General features: G+C 36.7%; 1 protein-coding gene across 1 annotated transcript; it reads left to right on the forward strand.

The window, feature by feature from the left end:
• The first annotated feature begins 13590 nt into the window (after positions 1–13590).
• LOC147511964 (F-box/kelch-repeat protein At1g57790-like) lies at positions 13591–15526 on the forward strand. Its single transcript, XM_086598625.1, has 2 exons — positions 13591–14204; positions 14295–15526. The coding sequence occupies exons 1-2, from the start codon at positions 13591–13593 to the stop codon at positions 15403–15405; spliced, it is 1725 nt and encodes a 574-aa protein (XP_086454751.1). The 3' UTR covers positions 15406–15526.
• Positions 15527–24637: the final 9111 nt, after the last annotated feature.

Below are 24637 nucleotides of genomic sequence, written 5' to 3' on the forward strand. Positions count from 1 at the left end.
AAGCACCGAGGTGGAAGGAATATCGATAAATGCTTACGGAGGGTCCTCATCTTTAGTAATGAATACTTGCTTAGGCGGCATGTCTTCAAACTCGTATATGGAGCAAACGAATGGTCTACGATAGGTGTAGACTCAAAATGGTGTTGACTTCCTCTAACTAGGAGTCATCGACAAAATCTGAACTTCCAAAAGAAAGGAATTTATGCATAAGGTTTTTTAAGGCGTGTTATTAAAATAATCTTGAGCTAAGCTCACCGATCATGCTAACCTCTCCATCTATAGGCGAATTGGTAAGCTGTTTCATCTTTTTAAAACATTTACCTCAACCGAAAGATGGCCAAAAGACAAGGACATCGAACCATCGCGCGGCAGTTTATAAGCGTTGGCGTTGGCGGTCGCTAAGAAGGGACGCCCTAAGATGATTGGAACAGAGTCGTTAGTGACTTCTGTATCGAGGATAACAAAATCAGCAGGATAGTAGAAATCCTGGACCTTAACAAGCACGTTTTCAACCACACCCTTAGGGTACTTAATAGATCGATCCGCTAATTGCAACATCATTTTAGTAGGTTGCATCTCTTGTAGACCTATTTCTTTGTATAGATAATACGGGAGTAAGTTAATACTCGCCCCCAGGTCTAGTAAAGTGGTTGTCGTGTGGGAATCTCCTAAGATGCATTATGCGATTGGGGACGACCGGGGTCCTTGTATAGCGATTCCATTGTGTTCCGTTAAAGTTGGAAACTATTCGGTTAAAAGGCGTCTTTGAGGAATATTTGTCTTCGCCTTTTATTGCACAACTCTTTGAGAAACTTAGCATGGTGAGGTAATTTTTAATTGCATCGAGGAAAAGGTGAGTTTACCTTTAGATTTTTAAAATTTCCCTAATCTCATCAAAGTTTGTATCCTTGTTTAACATAGCTAATTTCGGGGAAGCGGTGGTTTCTCTCTATATTTAGCATATGGATCAATTTGGATATCTAATCTTTGCTTTTCTCTATTTTTTCTTAGGTTGTGGTTTAACTGGTACCTCTAGAGGGGTAGGCTCTTCAGTTTCTATTACGGTATCTAGTTCAATCTCTGGTGTAGGGACAACTGGTGGGGTAACTATAGGCATAGTTACTTTGTTATTAACCACTCTCCCAGAACGGAGAGTGGTGATGGCATTTAGCTCACCTATGTTTGCATTTTCCGTACTAATATTCCCGTTCACCTCAAAGGCTGTGTTTGTTGTTTTAGGATTAGCTATCGCTTGTCCTGGAAACACACCTTTGGGTTGTACTTTCTCTTGTGCTAACTGCTGTAAGGAAAGTTGGATGGCTTGTAAAATCTGTTGTTGAGATTGCATAAAAAAGGTATCAAAAGCGATCCGGTTGTGGGAAGAGTGTTAGTTATAGGTTGTGTGTGGGAACTATGTCACGTTGATTATTAATGGGTGGATTTTGATAGTGATTATTTAATTTACCGGAACAATACCTCTATTAGCATTATAATTATTATTGTTATAATTATTATAATTACCCTGACCTTGTCGTGGTTGCGTTTGGTTGTTATAATTATTATAATTACCCTGACCTTGTCCTTGTCGTGGTGGAGCTTGGTTATAATTGTTTGCTTGCCTAACATTTTGATTATTAAACCCTGGAGGTGTTACTTGTTGATTATTTCTCCAACTTAAGTTGGGGTGTTGTCTCCAAGCTGGGGCGTTAGGAATAGGATAACTATTAATTGAGCAAATGTTATCTTGTTGTAATGTTTGTTGTTCGTAAACGAGAGGACAATAGGAGTCGGGGTGCTCTGGACTCAAATAGAAATTACATGGATTGGAGTTGACATTCATGACGGGGATAGGTGTTTGTTGAACAGAAATAGCATCTACCTTTTTAGTTAAAGATTCGATTAAATTTTTAAGTTCCGGATCGGGTTTCATCTCAAATATACCGACGACTTTAACTGTTGTAGAAGAACTAGCGGAACGGGAGATATCATCACTACCCCCCCAGTTATTATTACGCTTAGTTTGATCTTCTAAAATTTATCGCCTCGAGGCTCCTTTACTTAGGAAACTACCCCATTCATTATGTCAAGCACCTCCTTGTGGTGGTGTAATAGCAGATCCCTTGAAAAGGCCGCGAACTAAGCGTGTCTTTCGCGAGGTTATGGTGTGGACACTCTATAAGTAGATGGGTGAAATGATTCCAAGCTTCTGAAAATGATTCATGAGGATTCTATCGAAAGAAATGAATCTTGGAAAGCATTTCATCGGTCTCCAGTGGTGGGTAAAAATGTTCCATAAACAGTTGAACAAGTTTAGCCCACGAGTCCACAGAATTAGGCGCTTGGGCAGTTAACCAAGACGCCGCCTTGTCGACTAAAGTGAAGGGAAATACCCTCAGTTTAATTTGTTCAGCACCAACCGTAGGATTGTGGAATGTAGTAAGGACTTGGTCAATCCTACGCATGTGCTGATAAGGTTTTTCATGGTCTAACTCATGAAAAACGGGTAACAAATTAAATATATTTTGGGGGATTCGGAAATCCCCCATTGGGTCTGATAGAACGATGCAAGATTTAGGGCTATCGTTCAAGGCTTTGTAAAAGTTAGAGAGAGGAGACTCTTTCTTTAGCCATTATTTCAGGTATGGTGTGTGGTATGCTAGCTAGAGGTGTAGTGAGTGGTATACTAGAAAGGCGTGTTTGTTGATATTGTCGGTTAATTACGTTACGCGTTTTTCTTCGGCTGACCTTAATCTCATGCAAGGCTAAGACCAATCTTAACGAAACACAATAATACTCCAAACAATCCTGATATGCTAGTATGAACCTCTAACAGAAGATGCGAGGTGTGGAAGAAAAGAGTACCTGAAAACCTCCTTGCTTCGCTTATGAATAGCGTCTTGTTTAGGCGTGCTCAGTGTATATAACAAGTTAGAACATTGAAAACCTTGAAAGAAATGGAAGTTTGAAACAAACCTGTGGAAATTGGGCAGTTTTAGCAGAGGGCGCGGGTCGCGCTCAGAATAGGCCTAGGTAGGGTGTAGGTCGCACTCAAGTCAAGCTGGAGTTCCAGGCGTTTCGGCGCAGGTGGCGCTCATGTTTTGCCTTGGCAGGGTACGGGTCACGCTCAGCCAAAAAGTGGAGTTCTAGGCGTTTTTGGGCGCACGTGGCGCTCCAATTTAGCTTGCTAAAAGGCGCGGGTCGCTACGTGTGTAATTCTGCGAGGAAAATTTTCAGTGCTGAAACGGACAACCACAGTGAGAATCAAACAAGGGTGGGTGGGTTATGGGACTTTGGAAAACTATCAATTCTAAAGAAAACAATACTAAAGGGAACTAAGATGGCAGTGACGCCATTTGATAATAGTTAAAATGATAGTTTTACCTACGAAATAAAGCGATGAAACTCTAAACGCAAGTAAAACTAAAACTATTTACGATGCTAGATTATTTATCAAATATTATTATACTCTCGAAACTATCGAAATAGAGTGGAGTAAAAGATTCGTTCTACTCCTAGTTCTTTAGCATTCAATGTTTTCTAATCTTGCGAGTCTATCCAAAGTCTAATGAGAGTAATGGTGGGATTATACTACGATGCAAATTCAAATAACAATATATTAACTAAAATGTTTCAACTACGAAATATTACGAAATACTCAGGTTTGAATCTAGAATAAGAATTAGGGGAGAATTGAATCCACCTTGAATCCAACTTAATAAACTAGCATAGATTGTTGTAATCCAATTCTTACGTTCTTACGGTAAGAATTGGTCGTTCTAATCCCTAATTATATATGACATCTCTACCAATTCATAACTAGCATGAAAGGAAGTCCACCCATTCTCATGGAGAATCAACGACCTTCTAGAGTGGAATAGACTCTTACAATGATTCTACACTACACAATCAAGTTTTCATCAAGGCTTCATCAAACCCTTCTAATGGAGGTTTAGCCTTGATTCATCAAACTATCATTTCCATGTGAAATTAAATCGACATAATATAAAGATTATAACTTTATTAAATTGAACTAAACAATAATTCAAATATAAATTAATAACTAAGAAATGAATAACAAAAAAGAATTGAAATTAGATCTAAGCAATTTTAAATAACAAAAATCGAATTTATCAAGAACTAACTATTTTATTTATCTAATGAATGAATAACAATGATTCAAATAACTAATCTAAAACAAGGTATGAAAAACTAATTAATTAACTAATTAAAATTCTCAAAACTAGATCTAGAAGCTATCTCTAATGGCTACTTTCTATCCTAAGCTAATTGATACTTAAGAGCTAAGTCTTGTCTTTTGTAAAGGAGGAGACCAGATCCACATTTTCGTGCATGGGCTGAGGAGCCATATTTTGGGCCGGAAAATCGAGCCCAAAGCCCAATTTCTTCAGTCCACAGAGCCCGTTTCAGCTGGCTTTAACTTCAGTAGACTTTTCGTCCACTTCCACTCCTTTTATTATGTCAAGGCTTGTACCATTGGAAAGCTCTTTCCGATCCGGTCGTTTTGACCTAAGGTAGGCCCAATTCTGGGGCCTGAGTCCAAAGATATGGTCTTTGGAAGTTCTGCTGACTTGTGCACTGTTTCTGCCCGCGTTGACTTTTCAGCTTTTGACCGGGGTTTACAAAGGCTTTGTCTCCTTGAATCTTGGCCTTTAATCACAGAACTTCTTAGCAACCACCAACCCTTGCTCCTTTATCTCACCAAAGTGGCACATTTCTGCACATAATTGACTTGATACGAAATACATAAAAGCACGTAATCAGCATTAACTCTTATTTATTACTCGCATAATTGGTCTAAAAGTATGATTGTTAAGGGGTTAAAACTACAGTTTTGGGCTCTTATCTAATGTCAACTAGGAACCCGAGCCAATTACTTCATTTCATCAACCATCCATCCAGACATATGGCACCTTTATGTAGATGGAGCATGCAACAACAATGGTAGTGGACTGGGGGCTGTGTTAACTTCACCAGAAGGAGCACAACTACAGAAGTCAATCAAGATCGATTTTGCAACATCGAACAACGAGCGGAATATGAAGCATTAATCACAGGCCTCCTCATGGCACAATAGCTACAGGTCTAGAAACTCAAAGCTCACAGTGATTCACAACTAATCGTCAAGCAGCTCACCAAAGAATATGTAACAAACGGAGCAAACCTGGCCAAATACACCCAGGTCGTTAATGGCATCATCAACTCGTTCAAAACATTCTCCTTGGAACATGCACATTCCTCGAGAAGACAATAGACATGCAGACATCCTGTCTTTCCTTACCTCGAAGACCCAAGAGACATGTCCAACCACAGTCTACATTGACATCTTGGAGAGGCCTGCATACCAGCAAGAAAGTGTCAACAGCCTCACAGATTTTCAACCCTCATCCGAATAAGAGATCACTCAATCTTGGATGGGCCCATTTCTGCAATTTATCTTACATGGGGAGCTCCCAGCAGAAGCAAAGAGCGCTCGTGCCATAAAATTCCGAGCTCCCAGATACACCGTAATCCACAGGAGGACCTCACCTAAGATGCATAACTCCACACGAAGGCCAACTCATCTTTGACGAGATTCACAAAGGTGAATGTGGCAACCATGCAGGAGCAAGATCTCTGGCTCAGAAAGCAATCGTCCAAGGGTATTATTGGTCAGGCATGCACATCGAGGCAAAGACATACGTTCTCAAATGCTACCAATGTCAAATATTTGGACATAATCATCTAAGTCCAGCACGAGAGTTGATCAACATAGCCTGCCCATGGCCCTTTCATATGTGGGGGCTAGACATCATGGGACCATTCATCCCACAAAAGAAAACAAGACTCAAATACATCCTAGCAGCCACATATTACTTCACCAAATGGGTTGAAGCAATCCCACTAGTCCAAGTCAAAGAAGTCCACGTCATCAACTTCATATGGATCAATATCATCACAAGATTTGGTCTACCCCACACCGTTGTCATGGACATCGAAACTCAATTTGCTGGCTCACAAGTCAAGGCATTCCTACAAAATTGGCGCATCGTTCAAGCATTTTCTACACCTAGATATGCACAAAGCAATGGTCAAGCAGAGGCTACCAACAAAGCAGTCAAGGAAAATCTCCAAAAGAAGTTGGAAAGCAAGAAAAGCCAATGGCCAAAACAACTCGAGAACATTCTATGGGCATACAAAAAAACTGCCAGAGCCAGTACCAATAAATCTCCTTTCACACTCTACTTTTGAACAGAAGTAGTCATACCATCAGAACTCACAATCACAACCACACATTTTGACATCGTCGAATTAGGAGAAAATGACAATGTAAATCTTGGCAAAAGAGGTCGATCCCCTAGAAGAACGAAGGGAAATAGCTGCAATATCCCTAGCTCGGTACCACCAAATAATCCAACGATCTTACAACAAGAAGGTCATCCCAAGATCTTTTCAAGCTGGCGACCTAGTTCTCAAAAAGACGCTAGCTCCAGCCAAGCTTGACCCATCATGGGAAGGTCCCTACATCGTTGGAAACGGAGCATACTGGATCAAAACCCTACTCGGTGATATGCTTCCCCGACCTTGGAATACAGCTATCCTCAAGCGATTTTATCAATAAATTTTTCTTCAGATGTATCAGTCAATATGAATAAAATTTCATCAAACATTTCGAGTACAAATGTCATCTTTTCCATTACATGAGTATCATGCATCTCGCACTACGCAACCCGACCTAGGATGCCACAATGTCAGGCCGTACGTCAAAGACGGAGTCCAGAACGACTAAACTATAATTACCATGCAGTGGTTAATTATCAATCAATCCAATCCAAGGTCCCCTAAAAGGACCCTAAATCAACTTAACACCAAGGCCAGGGCTAATCATGATTCAACTATAAATTCCACGCAATTATCAGTCAAATTCAAACATATGAGACCTCCAAAAGGACCCAAGGCCAACTTAAGACCTTTCCAAAAGGGTTAAGCTTGGCTTAACTATAGCTACCACTCAAAGGCTAGTCATCAGTTAATAAGAGTTCCCCTAAAAGGAACGACCCAATCAAACACACACGAGGAGACCTAGGTGACAGCTACACTCATCTAAGTAGATCGTAAACCAAACAATCACGACGCCCGGACATTAAAGCGACCTACCATAGTCCAACAAGTCATCAGGACTACCACTATGCAGCACAGGTCGTCATATAACGAATCAAATAGCAGTGAAGACAATCACATTCATGCAACACTCAAAGACAAAATCAAAGCAAAACAAGTAATTTAAATATTTTACTTCTTACAAAATTTGGTTAGATACTAGAGGCCCCCATGTTATCTTGAGAAAACGACCTCAGTACCCCCATCAAAAATCAAAAGTCATCAATATCGATTATCGATTATCAACTCTGACAAGAAAAGAGAATATTGTTCAAACATTTCATCCATCATTCAAACAAATCAATAACAACATGAGAAAAGAGACGCGAGGAGGACGGGAAGATTCTCCACATTCAAAGGCTCCTGAGTGGGCCACCCTCTTCACCACCAGGGCCCCTACCTGAATCACCACTCACATTCACAACCTCTATGGAGACCTCTTGGTTGGGTGAACATTTGGAGCAACATCAAGGTCGGATGGTAGATCGAAGTCGATCTACTAGCATCTGCAGCAGATTTATCCACAACTACTATTGCATCCCCACTTTCAACAGACCTCTTAAGGGTTTTATACTTACGTTCTAGCTCCAGGAAGTCATCCACCAGAACGTAAGCATCATCGCTTTCTACCAAGTAGACCAGATCGTTGTATTCCTTCTGAGCCCTTTCGTGGCGACCTCCGCGATTCTTGCACTCGGCCCGATCCGATTCACGAACCTCCACCCTGGAAGCATCAAGAGATGGTTGCAGCCAGTGTAGTCAAGGCGCAAATAAGTGCGCGCCTAGGTGCGCCTAAGGCGCAAGGCGCACTTTAGTGCCTCGCCTTGACCAAGGCACGAGAGGTAACATAAGGCGTGCATTTTTTGTGCTTTTTTGCGCCTTTTGTCGTAGCTGAGGTGCCTGGCGTCGCGCCTTATCAACTTTTACAGTTTTTTTATTTTATTTTTACAATTTTTGCTATATGTGACATATTTACACTCGATCCAATTGTTGTATGATATAAGAAATTGTACAAATTTAGTAAGTTTAATTGTGGAGTACACTTTAAACTTAATTTTGAATAGTTTTTGCTAAGTTGTATGGATTGAGAGAAGACACAAAGATGGATTAAATTTTAAATGAAGTTTTACGGGATTCTAAAATTTGAATCACGTGTTCTATTTTATGAAGAACTCATTTGGCTCAATTCGATCGGTTCATTATTTTAGTTTATTGAAGTTGAGCTAGATTATATTGAGAGATATGAGTTTTATTTTGCTCTTTACTTATTGCTTAAGATTTTTCTTTTAAATGACTACAATGGTTTTATGTTTACAATCACATAAAATTAATTTTAAAGTTTGGCTAAGCAAATCAGTGATAATTCATGTCATATTTAATATTTATTTTATTTTTTATTTGATATAATCACATAAAATTAATTTTAAAGTTTGGCTAAGCAAATCAGTGATAATTCATGTCATATTTAATATTTATTTTATTTTTTATTTGATATATCTATTTTTTTATTACTACACGCCTCACTTCAATCAAGCGCGCGCCACACCTCGCGCCTTGCGCCTAAGGCACAAGAGGGTGTTGTGCCTTAGGTGCGCTTTAACGCCTTTACTACACTGGTTGCAGCAGAGCCACCTTCCCAGCAAGGTCAGTGACATGCGACCCTCGCCCATTACACTTCAGCTCGTTCCACCTCCTGAATAGCGAGCAATTTGTCATAGGCCTCCTTGGCAGCATCCAACTCCTTCTTGTATAGGTAGGAGATAAGCGCCATCTCTTTCAGCTTCCTATACATAGCCAGAACTTGGCAACAAACAAGGTAAATAACAAAGCAGTAAAAGCGAAGAACAAAACAATGCTCAAGTCGGATCGGAGAGGCACTTACAAAGCACAGGGAGCAATCCATATCTCTAATATTCACCCCAAGTCCTTCCCGGTCTCCAGTGATGCCTATCTCCATCGGAGCAGCGCTCTCGGCAACCCTCCAGCCACTAAATAGTTTTTGAAACTACAGTCTCCATTCTTCACAAACTTTTTCAACCCACTCATTGGGTCCTCATAGGTGACAAGCCTATCTAGAACGTCATCAGCACTCGATCTTGTCACTCGGGGTCGTACTCCCCGACCCCTTCAATTTCTGGGCAACTGGCTCATTCTCACTAGCCTTCTTCTTGCCACGGGCATCAGCAACCCCCACATCAACAGAAAGCTCCTTCAAATCCATCTTCTTCAATGGAGCCCGACCTGCAGAAGAACAACCTCCACCAGTACTAGATCGTTCCTCAGACTCAGGTCGGGACTTCTTCGACCCCTCCGTCTCAACCACTTCAGAGCGCCTTTTCATATTAGGCCTCCGAAACTAAGTGGGAGCATCACCACTACCACCAGCACTCCCACCATCGTGACCAGAACATTCACCATCACCACCTTCAGAGCGTTTGGATGCAGAACGTTCACCATCACCCACTTCAGAGCGTTTGGATACAGAACGGCTATCAGCAGCTCCTCCAGCCATCCTCACTAAACCAAAACGGCTATCAGCAGCCCCTCCAGCCATTCTCCCTCCAGAAACAGGTGCCTTCCTTTGGCTCTCCCTCTCCATCTTCTTATCTATAAGACCCCAAATAATTTTTCCATTATTTCATAACAATATTTAGCGTTTTGGAATTTTGATATTATTTCTTGGTCAACGAGCTAGTAAACGTGGGCTTGACTTTTTGATAGAAAGAGAAAGAAGGGAAAATTAGTATTTTGAATTTTGAATTTTTGGTGTAAAGATTTTTAATAGTTGGAAAGTTTTCAAAAGAGATGTTAATATAATGTATGTAATAAATATAGTACTGTTAATAGAAAATAATATTCCATAGTTATGAATAGGTATATTTAGTAAAATCGAAAGTTTCTAAAAACATTAAGCATAATATATGGTAGATAATTTTTGGAATGGAATGACTTATCATAAATTTAGGGTTTTCAAAAAAAAATCAGGTTTTTCTTAAGAATTAAACTATTTTAACTAAAAGGAAGAAGAAGGAGAAGGTGCAGATTCGTGCGTCATCTAGCTAGCTGGGGATTGGTTTTCTCGCATGATTCTAGATATTCTTTTTCGTGATACGAAGGTGAGTAGATAATATCTTTCACTTAAATTTTTCTATTTTCTATTGAAAGTTCTCTCGAAACATCGAAAACAAAAGGTTTACTATTTATATAAAACTGAAGTTAAAACTGTGAGAAGCTAGTCTGTGCCGTTCCATGTTTTTGGTATGCTCTGTCTACGAAATTGTCTGCATAGGTTGAACAAGGGAATTGATAACAATTTTGAATTTAATTGACTCTAATGTGATGGTTATTTACTGACAAAAATTTATTTAGGTAAATAATGATTGGGATTTCGCAGGTTATTATACTGCCTTTGTTTTTGGTTATGTGAATTAAATCTTTTTGGTTGATTAAGGGTTTGATGTTTGGTTGATGTCGAGGGTTAAGGGAGGGATGTTTGGTTGATGTCGGGGGCGGTTGGAGCTTGAAAGGGCGTTAATGGTGGCCCAAAGAAATCTCCCAGATTAGGTGAACTTTTGTTGTGGTGGTTTTTGGTTGATACTTGAATGATGAGTGATGTCAGGGGATTAAGGGTTTGATGGATGGGTTGTGCTGAAGAGTGGTGTGGTTGAAGCTTGGAACAGGTGTTAATGGCGATCGAGATCTAGATTGGGGAGAGATCTCGACAGTTGTTAAAAGGGTGTGGTGGGTTAATTAAAGATGTTTGGTTTTTGATGAGGAGTGAAACCGTGGGTATGAGGAAGTGAGGAGTGGCTGATCCGGTGGTGGCTGGTGGTGGAGGGAGCAGATGAGGAAGACGACCTCAGTTGGGCTGGGCTTTGGGCCAAAAATCTATTCTTTTGTTTTCTTTGGGCGAGACCTAAGTTGGTTTGTTTTGTTTGGGCAAGTTTCTATTTTTGTTTGAGCCAGTTTCTATTTTTATTTTGGGCCAGTCCATATAACTTAAAATGGGTCAGGTTGTATAAATAGGTTGTGTAGACTTTCGGGCTTTGGTTTCGGGCCTTGGTTCTGGGGCTTTGTCTTGTTTAATTAGATTAGGACAATCGGTTGAACTGTTTTAAACATGGGTTTGGGTTAGGACCTGTTTGGAGGAACACTGGTTTGGGATCGGGTGATTTATTGGTTTAGCTTGTTGACCGTTAACCGTGGACGGTTGACCATTATTTGTTGGATCGTTTATTGTATTACTTTTTTTATATATTAATATTTTATGAACTAATCAAATGGTAGAATGTTGTGGAAGCCTGTATAAACTTGTTTGTCATTATCTAAGAAAGATTTGATGTTGATATTGTGCAATTTTTGACACGTGACGAGAGTGGAATTTTAGGAGACATGATATTCCTAAAACGCTATAAAAATGTTATGCAGTACGTTTGGAGCAATTGTGACGTTATGTGGTATGTTGAAATTGTTGTTCTGTTAAATGATATCATATGTTAAGATATCTGTTAAATGCAATATCTTTGAGAAATAAATGTAAACGCTCTATCATTATGTCTATGAGATGCTACTATGAGGTAGTATAATATTTGTGGATATTTTCCAAAGGATTATGGCTTAGTGCAATAATTTATTTGGCACGTGAAAGAATGAAAGTTATTATGAGATATATACGTATGACACCTGAATAAATTACGTAACAAAAATCCTGGAACCTAGCTACCACAACTCATGTGATTGGCCCATGTGAAGGGCGTATGTGATTTGATTGGCTCTTCTGGCGTTTCAGTAAATCTGAATGGCCCTTCTGGCGTAGTCGAATAGTGGCTTGATTATCTCGTTCACAAACTTTAGAACGAGACGTGTGTTATATTTTATGCCGAATAGTGGCAGTACCCACGTAATGACTGTCGTGTGGGGGTTACCTGGTATGTGATATCCCGCTTAGGGTAATTACGCACGGAGTGGTTCATTACGTGAGGGGAGACATGTGGATGTACATGTTCGGCATTGGAGAGCGATTGGGGTAGCCAGGGAAACTAGGTAAGACATGGAGACGATGTGATTCTAGAGACACTTGAAGAAACTTTAAACAATAATGGTGATGATATATCAAAGTGTACGTTAAATCTATAATAAATTATTTATTGTAAGTTATATTGCATTCACAATGGTTTTACAGAAGGGTGGGTTGTATTGATTATTTATGCAAATGTGACCCACTATGTGATTAGGCTTACACCAGTGTAAGTATAGAGTAAGTTTTAGTTATGTTATTTTATTATTAGATGTAGTTGATCTAGTACGGTTTAAAGCTAAGGCGCCTCAGTAGAGGAACTACCTGCCTTAATTATTGTATTTAAGAATGTTATATTATTCGTGGGATGTTAAGGCACCTCGGTAGAGGAACTAACTGCTGTATTGTTTGTGTATATATATGTATAAGTATGATTCGTATTTTAGGGCTACTCATACCAAAGATTGTTTATAATCAATGACCGATTTGCATGTTTGCTTATGGTGTGTTCATAAAATAAATATAGTTGATAAGTCTTGACAGATTAGTGTTAAAGAAGGTTGATTTGCTTGTGGTTCGTGATACGCCTCATTTCGAGGATATGTTTTGTTTTCCCTTCAGGTGTAATAGATTTTCAATTGAGACAATGTTGTTCTGTATTTTCAGTTGTAATTATAATTAAAGAGTTGTTGAAAGAAAATTTGTAACTTAATCATATTTGAAGAAAACTTTTGTTTATTTAAATTTTTATTGGTTTCAAATTATTAGAATAATTAAATAAATGATGGGTTTTTTTTGGAAGTTGAGAGTGCATCACACCTCGAAAATCGAAGAGTCGGGAACAAATATTGTTTTTCTGATTTTGTCAAAATTCGGGGTGTGACATTATCCGAGCTAGAATCAGAGATATCAAGAAAAAGCTTTCGAGCCCTCTTCTTTTGCTCATCTTTCTTCTTGTTGATTTTTACCCTTCCACGCCTCTTAAAATAATGAGCAACCTCCCCCAACAAAGCTTGTTTCTCCTTCCAACTCAAACAAGCAAACCTTTCGATAGCGTCAGTACTAGTACGCCCACGAATGACAACCTCTGCAAAAACAAAACAACACTATCAGAACGTCATCATATCAAACTTATAGCAAAAACAAACGACCTACGACATATAACACAAAACGACCTACATCAAATAAACGACCTACCATCAGTCTTCACACTACGTTTATCAAGCGCCCAACCAGGGGGGCAATAATCACCCACAACCAATAACGGCCTACGCCTCCATTTCTCCTTACTCACCCCAATAATCACAGCAGACTTTCCCTTTACGACCTGCAAACTAAAGTTCAATGCAGCTGACCTGCAAACTAAAGATATAGGTACATGTATCCTACTGTCTCCACCTACCACTCCAGATTGTATGGTTTTGTTTGTGGTTAAGAAATCGTTTTTAACATGGCAGCTAGGAGATAAAAAATGGACTAAACAGAATTATGAGCTTGGGAGAACGCACCCTGACACAGAAGAATACATTGATAAAGCCATTAGTTGCAAGGATGGCATTATATATGCCTTAACTACTCAATCAGTGGCTGTTATCATTGATAGGAAAAGTTGTGGCACCCTTTCAGTAAGGTCGCTAGACTTTCCGAGACCTCGATTTTCTGAAACCATACGTTTGGAAGAAGAGTTGGTGGAATCACGTGGGGATATCTATCTTGTTGTCATATTATATGTAGGCCACAAAGCTATTCAGGTCGCTCACGTTGAGGTTTTCAAGATGGATTTATACAAGAAGGTATGGGTGAAAGTGGAATCCATAGGCCATCAAGTGTTCTTTGTTGCACAATGTGGTTCTATTTCTCTCCCTGCTACCAACTTAGGTTTAAAAGGAAATTGCATATATTTCTCTATTTCGGCGGACGATCTTCTATACGTGTTTGATCTAGAAGATGGAAATCTATCAAATTATTTGCCTTGTCCTAATTTAGCGACACCTTCCTTCACACCCTTTTGGTATCTGCCTAATAACTGGTATGTGATCAGCTTTTTCCTCTCTGTTTTATCCGTTAATGTTTCTTCTTCTTTTTTTAACATGAAATCTGATCAATTTTATTTAATTAGGCTCGTGGAAATCCAGAAAGAAGATGTAAATACAGTCCCTAAGACGGAACTGAAAATTGAGATGGCTGACAATAAATTTGCAACTGTAGAGGAACCTGTGGAGGAATCTATTGGGTTTCGGTGGATTAACCTTCCCATGGATATTCTACGATCAATAGCAATGTGTCTCCATTCTAGTGCTGATTTCGTGAACTTTGGCCGTGTTTGTAAATCATTTGCCTCGTCCATTCCGCAAAGCCCATTGACAACTCAATATCCCCAGCTTATGTTTTCTAATAGAACAAGTCTATGCAGTTTCTGTGATCCAATGCATAATGTCACTTATTGTTTTGATATGCCGGATCTATTGGGTGCTAGAATTCGCTTCTCAAAGGATGGTTGGTGTCTAATGTCCAAAGGTGATTATTCGATGTTTTTCTTCAACCCTTTCACGAAGGTCACCGTAACACTTCCAGATTTACCACCTAAACATTCGCCAAATGATGGTTTCTCGTTCACACAGGTGCCCACGTCTCCAGATTGTATAGTTTTTGGTATTGCTGGGATTCATGAATTCTTTGTTCAGATTTTATATTTGCATTTGGGAGAAGATGCTTGGACACAAGAGTATGGTGAAAATGAAGTTGAATTTTTTCCTTCTAACAACAATCTTGTTTTCCATGATGGTGCATTCTACTGCTTGGGTGCTGAGAGATATTTGGGAGTTTTTGATCTAAGGGATGATAAATGGACTATTCTTCTTACACCCGAACCTTGTTCATCTACTCAAAAAAACTATTTGGTTGAAAGTGATGGAGAAATTTTATCGGTTTTTGTCGGGCGAGAGGGGAAGTATGTTAATATCTACAAGTTGGACCGTTTGAATATGAATTGGGAGGTTTTAAGAAACTTAGAGGATCAAATGTTGTTTGTTAGTCATTCAACTTCTATTTTAATGAATGCAGTATCAGAAAGGATGCAAAACAAGATTTATTTTCCGATGTCGTTCGGTAACAAGAACAATTGTCTATTTTATTCTCTTGAGACGCGCAAATGGAATTCCTCTTTGGGCGACTATTTTAGGGAGGATACGTACAATACAGAAGAGAAATTGCACTGTACTTGGATTTAGACTTCTTGTGAGTAGGACCTTTCTTATTGTTCCTTACTAGATTTTTGGACCGTTCAACGAACGGAGACCGTTTTTATGTATTTTTTTTTATTAAATTTGGAAATAAATTTGTTTTACTAAACAACCCACTAATAAAAATAGTTAGAAAACATAATAACTTTCCATACTCTCTAATCATGTGTTGTTAAATTCGTGTAAAGGACATTACATATTATCATATGAATTGGTTTGGTTATATTAAAGAATATAAATAATGGTTTACACTTGTGACTTGGTAGGCTAAATAAAAGAGTGAACCTGATTTTATGGGCAATAGTTGTTCTTGAGCATACAATACATTTTGACTAAAGACAAAAGAGATAGAATTATGTATGCCCAGAATTGATCGGAATGTGATCCATTTCATTCCTATCTAAAGCAATTTTAGAGTTGAGCTCAGATCCAAATTATATCAAGTTTAACATATTGTAGAGATGAGGACTTTGTTCCAAACCCTGTTTAGGTAGTAGCGAGATTCGTTACAGAAACATGGCCACAATCTCCTTAACTTAGAAGTTAGTTCTTATTAATTACGTCTTTAGGAATCATATTTTCCTAATTCTAATTCTATGCAATTAGCAAAATAATCAATGTCATGGAGTACACAACTTTTAACTTATATCAACCCAGTTCAAAAATTATATGGGCCTATAAAGAATATAAAGATGGCAATGCACAAAGTTCTTTAAGATGTGCTAAAAAAAACTTACCTTATCTGAGTCATTAAACCCCAAAAAATAGGATAGAGGCTCTTAATGGAAAATGAATTGCTATAAACCACAGGAAATGCCCAGTGGTAGATCCCATAGTGAAAAGGCCAAGCCCCATTTAAGCACACATAAACATTAGGTGTTGGGGATATGTTGAGTTGTTCTTACATGGGTTGTCTAGATGATCCACTCTATATGATGTTCTATTTGATTTAGTTTTTATGCAAGGTGATTCATGTCATTTAATTGTATTTCATGCTAAGCTCATGTTTGGTGTGCGCTTAATCAATATACATTTTATTTTTTGCAGTCAATTATGGTTCATTTTTTCTCAGCCTTGCCCCTATTCATTTACATTAAGCTAAGCCAACAATCAAAAAAAATCTTATAAAGAAATTGGTTTTCAAGCATCCTTCTACCATTACCCATGTTATAAAGTTCAAGAATTGTTGGGCCAGTTAAATTTAGTTGGTGCGTAGAAAATGTACCTATTTTCAACAAAAAACAATCAAACTATCAATACACCATATATATCTTCATCACCATCAAAATTTAACACTTTGACCTTTTGAGCTATTGAGTTTCTCTACTTTCAATAAATAAAATGCTAGCAAAGCATAGAAAAACATCGAAGTTCATCTACCTTCAATGAAGAGAAAAACGATTGCAATAAATATTTAGCTCTATCCTAGTTATAGCATCATCAAACTGTATTAGTCAAACCTATGTCCGAGGTGATATGAAAAGTTAAAATGCTAAGCAACATACAAAAAATATTGAGTTCCTCTAGCTTCAATAAATCAAATGCTAAGTAGATACAAAAACATTGAGTTCCTCTCTAACTTCAAGAGAGAATGCCATTGCAATAAATATTTATGCATAGTGATACAAAAAAAGTTTAAGTGGAATACTGTCAGTCATGAACATGTCATATTCTACCTATATATATATATATATATATGATAGGGAAGATTCCTTGGGTCTATCAACTACAAATTAATTACTGTGACCATAGTACAAAATATCAGGATATAGGTATTTATCGATATTCAATTTCTAGATATGTATCGTGGATATATCTCTCTTTTTGGGGATATTTGACTTTGTTTCACATGCAAATATCATGGATATTGTAGATATTTCTTGATATATCATGATACATTATTTATATTTATTTGAAATATAATGATAAATATTAAATAAAATTGTTATATACACAAAATATCACCAAATATCTCAAAATATCACAAAATATCCCTAAATATCACAAATATTGCAAATATTGTCAAAATATCACCGATATTTGCAGTCATATATATCTCTAAACATGTCGTGATATTTATATATCTTTCTCTGAAATCTGGATAGATATCCACAAATATCGCGATATATCGGGATATTTTGTACTATGACTGTGACAACATTTTGATGAATTTCAAGAATTAAATGTTAGAAACTGCGACGACATTTTGATATGACTACAATGCCATGTCCAGAATGAATTAAAGATGATTTTACCCCATCTTAGCCTTAATAAATCAATGAGAAATGCAAAAGAATGGTTCCTGATGCTGCCCTCAATAACTTGGTCAAAACATTGAATATATTAACACATTCATTAGCAGGGACTTTGAATTATAGTCATCGTAAAAAAAATGCATTCATTACATAGAGCTTTCGGAAGAGTCATGAACGTAGTTTGTCCCTTGGATAAGTTGAACTTGCATGTTATAAAAAATACATTCATTACATAGAGCTTCCAGGGAGTTTTCTCGAGTTTGCATTTGAACTTGCAACCTCTGCATTTGTTAGAAGTGAAAATCGGCTACCTTGAACTGAGAGAGGAGAGGTGTTCATTTGGTTTTGAGTATTTGAGAGTACCTGCACAATAGCGAAAAATGAAATATTATTATGCAATGAAGAAAAAAACTTGGACTATTTCTTTTATTTCTTTTCAAAACAATCATTAGGAAACAAATGAACAAAATCCTTAGTATCAGTTCTACCTCCACAACTTTAGATCTTACTCATTCATCAATGTCAACACATTCTCAACATGTAAATGATTTAGTCATACAACTACATTTAAATCTGGAACACCACCTTATAATCAAATAAATAAAATAATAATATAAGATAATAAAATGTTGCAACAATAGTACACAACATTGATGTCAATCTGATTTTCGATAATTTGCTTTCATCTTGTGATTGCCAATCACTTTTCTAGCTTGTTCCACTCGATCTATTTGTTCCTTCAAATCTTAATAAAAGAAAATTAAGTGATTAAATTACTAAGAAAAATAAGTTTCATAAAGGAGGTTTGGGAGCACTACATAAAGCACTGATGTGCTAATGAATTTGCATCTGAATACCTGCACAGATATGTCATAAGATGATGCATCTAATATAATATGTTTACTTTACTAATACAATAGGTTAAAAATACGCAGTGTCCGTTGCTTCATCATTCAAGGTAATCCCTTACATGGTAGCTACCATAGGTTTCATCTGCTTGTACAAAAAAGGCATTACCTTTGTATGGATTCCTTTTAATCGGAAATCTCTATTAGAGCGTGAAAAGTATATATAAAGACAAATATAAAGGTGGGAAGGCACTATTTAATTAAAAAAATTATTGATGGAAATGGTTAAAAAGTGAACACTATGACAACCTTTATAATTACGAACACCATTAATACCCTTATAATTTGGTAGCATGGGAACTATAACACTCATTGAGTTGTGTAAGGCATGAGAGTGCATCCCAGCCACAATCCTACAAAACCGCTACTCGCAAAAATTCGTTGTCAAACTATAATAGGTGCTCACAATCTTCTTAGCAAAGTCTAACAAAAGGTGAGTTGATTTCTAAATGTAAAACACAAATATTATGTATAGTTTCCATTAAAAGTGTTGTCACCTTAAGGCCTGCTATCCTATTTATGTCTTATGAATACCTATTAATAGGTACACAGAATCAAAACTTTCTATATATGCATCATCAACACTGTAAATATTAGTTTCAGTCCTAGAAAAGAGTTGATCAAATTCACCGTTATCATGAGGGAGAAAAGAGTCTATCAAATCCATTGTTATTGTGACGGCGAAAAGAGTAATTGGTTTTAGTCCTAGTAGCACCCAGTGCACGTTCCAAAAACTATTCACCTGTTCATAGCTTGAAAAAAAATCATCTTCAGATGTCTAGCAATGGCTTGCTTCGCTATCAGTCATATCAACCTACACAAAGCCAAATCAACACATTTTAGTATAGAACGGATTTGTAATCACTTATAAAAGGATTTCATTACGACACCTTAAGACAATCTCACCATTTTCAAATTTTACTTATTTACCATTACAATTCAACTTACTTAAATTAAAAATAATATTGCAGCAGCATTACAATTTAATTTGGATGTTATAAGCTCATGAAAAAAACCATATTACTTTAAAAAAATGAAAAATAAGATATAAGACGACTCACTCTTAAGTCTCAATAACTTGGTTGCCATTTTTCTCCCACTTAATATGTTTGTACTATTCGAACCCACACTTTTGAGCCTACAAAAGAAGATCAAGATGGATTATTTCAAAATAAGCGAATGAATGGAAAGTACGATTAAGCGAATTAGAAAAACATCCTAACCTTCACCAATTCAACCAACCCAGATTGTATGGTTTTGTTTGCGGGGAAGAAATTCTTTTCTAACATGGCAACTAGGAGATAAAAACTGGACAAACCACAATTATGAACTTGTCGGAAAAGACCCTAATACGATAGACTTCATTCATAAAGTCATTAGTTGCAAGGATGGAAACATCTATGCCTTAACCATTCATTTGATGGTTACTGTTATTGATAGGGAAAGTTGTGGCAACCATTTTTTTTTTTTTTTTTTTTGTAGAAAATATGTAAATAATCAAAGACCATGAATACTGAGTAGTTGAGAATGCTCCCAGTGAAACATATCAACCCCTTTTTTTCTCTTGGATGGACACCTCAGCTTTTCCAAAAATTCAGCATAAAAAAATGAATTCTATGCCCTCTTTTCCCAATTTCAATCTCAAATGTTCGTAACCCAACCAAACAAAAAGGAAAGTCCAAAAAAATAAAACAAAAAGCCCAAAAGTAAAACCTTTCACGCCTCTTTTTCTCTCTCTCTCTAACCGAACAAAAACAATGGTGAAGAGAAGAGAAAGCTCTCACCACTTTCTATCTCGCTACAAAAATCTCTCAAATGGTTTTATTGTCTGTAAGTTTTTTTCTCCCTCTTCAAAACCCATTAATTTTCAAAATGCTACATCATTACCTGGTCAGTATGATGATTTAAAGAATGATTCTGATTTTCTTACGAATGTGACACGTACTAAGAGTTCTAGAGTACTTAAGTTTGGTCGTGGTTCAGTTTCGCATGGACGGGATTCGAGATATTGGGATAGGGATGATAAGAGAAGGGATGATGAATATAATGAGAGTGAGTCGGAGATTGGTAATAATAAAGACGAGAGTGTTGACAAGGAATATGTGAAGAATAGGAGTGGAAGTAATAAGCATCCCCCTGTTGTTGGTAATATGAGAAGTGGGGGATTGTATAATGAAGCTGGAAGGGATGAATTAAAGCATTATGAAGCTAAATATGAGGCTTCTTTGAAGAATGTTGGGCAGTTAAGGCAAATGAATAGTAATGGCATCCACTTTGATTTGGAAAATGAAGGGGCAGAGTTTGATGATGAATACGATGACGGTATTGATTCTCTGGATGTTCGAGTTTTGGAAAGTGATGATACTAAGCCTGACAATGAAGGTCAGTCTAGTAGCGAAGAAGGGAAGGGTGATGATGGTCGAGAGTCTTTTGACGCCGGTAGAAACACAGAAACTGATGATTCTGACTAGTTGACTCAAAATACAGATAAAGTTAAACTGGACTCTAGGCATGTCAATTCTATCAATGGTCGTTCTACAAAAACACCCAGCCTTGGAAAGAAGTCAAATGGAAAAAGAAGACCAAGACGCCACAAGTATTCTGGTAAATCTCTTTCATCTCTATGGGCTTAAGTTTGTTTTTTTTATAGTGATGGGGTTTTACATTTCCAACACAACAAAAAAGAAGATTATGTACTTTTTTTAAAACTCTTGATTGCATTTTTTTTTTCTATGTATTGGTAGGAAGATGTATCTAAACCATGCAAAAAGGATGCAATATAACAAGAAAAGTAAATAAACGGGTGAAAGAATTTTGAGCAACATGAAACGTGATAAGGAATCCAAGAGTGCTAATGGGGTCTAATAAGAGTATGATGATAGTAGTCAACAAGTGCTGACTTTTTTGAGACTGGGCCATGAATTGGGATGGGTTTCTCTTTGGATTTTTGTGGACTGGGCTTCAATTGCAATGGTTGGAAAAAAAAACTATTTCAACTTCAAACATTGACCATGTAAGCTGATAATTTGTGCATAAAGATGTTGGCTTACATCTTTGTTCTCTATAAATATCACTCCCGACATAATATAATTCTATAAATCAAAAGTCTGTATTGTTCAATTATCTTAAGTCATTTTTGCATTCATGATTCCTACTTTCTTTGAAAATGTTTGTTATGATCCATTTAGCATCAAACGGCATCGCTATGCTTTAGCATGTAATCATATAGAAAATAGATGTACAACTGTCTACAATACAAAGATTTTGCTCATGGAAGAAAGAAAAAGAAATTCATAATTGCCAATAATCTATGAAAAAAATTAAGATTTAAGTAGTATTCTTAGTAGTTAATATTTAGTCCATGACCCTCTCATAAATCTTCTTGAACAGTACACTTAGCATAGCTCCCTCTGTCAACCAAAACTGACAAGCAAAACTAGAAGGCTAAGTAACTCAACCGTTCATTCCATCCAGGACTACTTAGCACATACTAAGATACAATAAACATGGATGCTATATTGGGTAATGTTTATGACTACTTAGCACTATGCCACTCTTAGTACTTAGTAGGAATTAGGAAGTAGGAATAGTTTTGTGACTTCAGTGATTATTTGTTTATTCCTCTTCTATTGTTGTTTGCCCCTATCTTGATTGTTAATTCAGTACTAAAGACATGTATCTTTTTATATAATATACAGGCATGTATCTTTTTATATAATATGTACCTTTATGTTGATAATGACACACTGAGTCTCTTTGGCGCTAAGATTCCTAACATTTTAGGCATCCTCTAGATGCTTTGCCTAGACAAGAGAGACACCTGAATTCACATTTTTTCCTTTTTTAATAATCTCTTTTTCATACACATTTATTATGAACTTCAGTTTAATATCGATTTAATAATAACACTCAAGTAGCAGGTCCAACGAGGTTAATGCTATCAATCACAAAATCTATGGGTTGATTTTCATACACTTTGTTATTTCTTTCTCTCTGCACACATAGTAATATAGAATTGATTTTACGAGTGGTTATCAGTTGTATTATAGTGCACAATTTCACATTGGTTTACAGTGTTTAGTATACAATTTTGGTACAATGCATTGTCATGAGTTTAGTATGAATTCATATTCTCATACAGCTAATTGATATGAATGATAGATTAGCCTACTTGGTGTTAAGTGAGTTGTAGTTGTAAGAACACAAGACTCATTACTATTCTTTTTAAATGCAGATCTCACTCATGTATGGTGTGCTAGAGCTAAACTTAACTCAATCGAAGGAGAAGGTAAGGTTTAGACTTTCAATAGATAGATTATATGATGGGGTTTTTTTGCTAGCCTTTAACTCAAAGATTCTTCTAGCTGGAATTTTATGCAAACAAATGGGTGGAGATTGGAAATCAGGTTATTGTGCATTGTTTGTGGGCTTTCTAAAGCTACTAACAGTTGAGATGATAGCTCTCTTATCATGATTAAATCACAAATCAGAGATGAGATGTTTTACTAACTCTCATGAATTGTGGTTTTGTTGATATAGGTTTTAAACCTGCCAAGGACATCCGATGTAACATCAACTCATCAAGTAAGAGCAAGCAAATAAATAATTGTTCGTCGCAGAAATGAACGCTCAATGAAGGTAATTTTACTGGTACTTTCTCAAGAAATTGCATAAATGAATTTAAGTAGTCAATCCTATGACATGTGATACTCAACCAAAATAGAGTAGAATAAACCTATATGATACACATAACATATATTGATTTCATAACGTTTTAGCACTTATATACTTTCAGCTTCGACTTTTTATATATATGTCTTCTTATCTATTGTTTTATTTTAGATTTACTTTGTTTTTTTCCAATCCATTATTATATATATAAGTGTTTCTGGGTAGTGTGTTAGTACTGAAATTGGCACATTTCATTCCTTCAAGCATATGGTATGCAGATGGAGAGACCATTGTGCGCAATGAATATAATTCGGTCATCGTTTAAACATATGGTATGTTTTGAGTGTTCTATTCCTTGATTGTTGCGTTATATTTTGATAGTTTATATAGGTGAGGATGATAAGGATTGTTATTTAGGACAATAATAACCCAAAAATAGAAATAAAACCCTTCAAAAAAAAATTAGAAAAACATGAACTCTTCAAACAAAACAAAGTATACATACATATATTATAAGTAATGAATCATTAGAAATCAAAATATGCATATATTATTTATTCAAATGGACTTTAGGCTTTTGAGTCATTAGCTATCTATGTAGCAAGTCTGGCCATGGCATACACCATAGTTTGGAGAAGCTTAAACCGGTCACAATTTTGCAATCAATATGTTTGACTTTGAGCCAGTGAGTAAAATATATACTTGAAGATACTAAGATTTTTGGAAGAAGTGTGTCAACAATTATTTCTTAGTACATTGTGCTAAATTCGTTCTGCGATAAGCCAATAATAAAGCGTCTCTAGATTCATTATTTGTTTCGCTTCAAGTTTTTCTTGAAACTCACCAATTTCTTAGAACTCGACTCTTTGAATGTAGTTTTTCTCATGGCGATTAAGATATATATGTATAGCTTCGTCCTTTTTTAATCTTAAACTTTCTTTGCCATGGGACTTACTTCAAGGTGCATAATTTCAGCCTCACCATAATTGTTTTTGCTCAATTGCAACCTCACTATGTGTGATACGTATTATGATTTTTTCGATGTCATTTACATCTATGACAGTTCCCTGAAGTTTCATATGTATCTTTCTATTTCATATGTACATAAATCTATTGTATATACCTACCACTGAGTTTCAAGTTATAGTGATTTGCAAGTGTATGTATAGAACAAATATTTTGAGTGATGATTAGTTACTATTGTAGGTCGTAGATTCTTTACCTTTGCGTTACATTCTCTTACCCATTGTATATAGGCCCAACTTTATTATGTCATTTTTGTTTTATTTGTGTTAGTTGACAACTTGGCATTTGGTTGACAATCACCTAAACGGGTTTTCTATAGCTACTCACAATCGCAATTCTTTATCTTTGCAGTATGTTCTC

The sequence above is a fragment of the Coptis chinensis genome, chromosome 3 (genome assembly GCF_015680905.1).
Source record: "Coptis chinensis isolate HL-2020 chromosome 3, ASM1568090v1, whole genome shotgun sequence".
Taxonomy (NCBI): domain Eukaryota; kingdom Viridiplantae; phylum Streptophyta; class Magnoliopsida; order Ranunculales; family Ranunculaceae; genus Coptis; species Coptis chinensis.

What these genes read in the sequence shown, in the direction of transcription:
- LOC147511964 (XM_086598625.1), top strand. Translation starts at nt 13,591, where the DNA reads ATGGTTTTGTTTGTGGTTAAGAAATCGTTTTTAACATGGCAGCTAGGA. An exon ending in TGGTATCTGCCTAATAACTG is followed by an intron (nt 14,205 to 14,294) that starts GTATGTGATCAG and finishes TTATTTAATTAG; the next exon opens with GCTCGTGGAAATCCAGAAAG.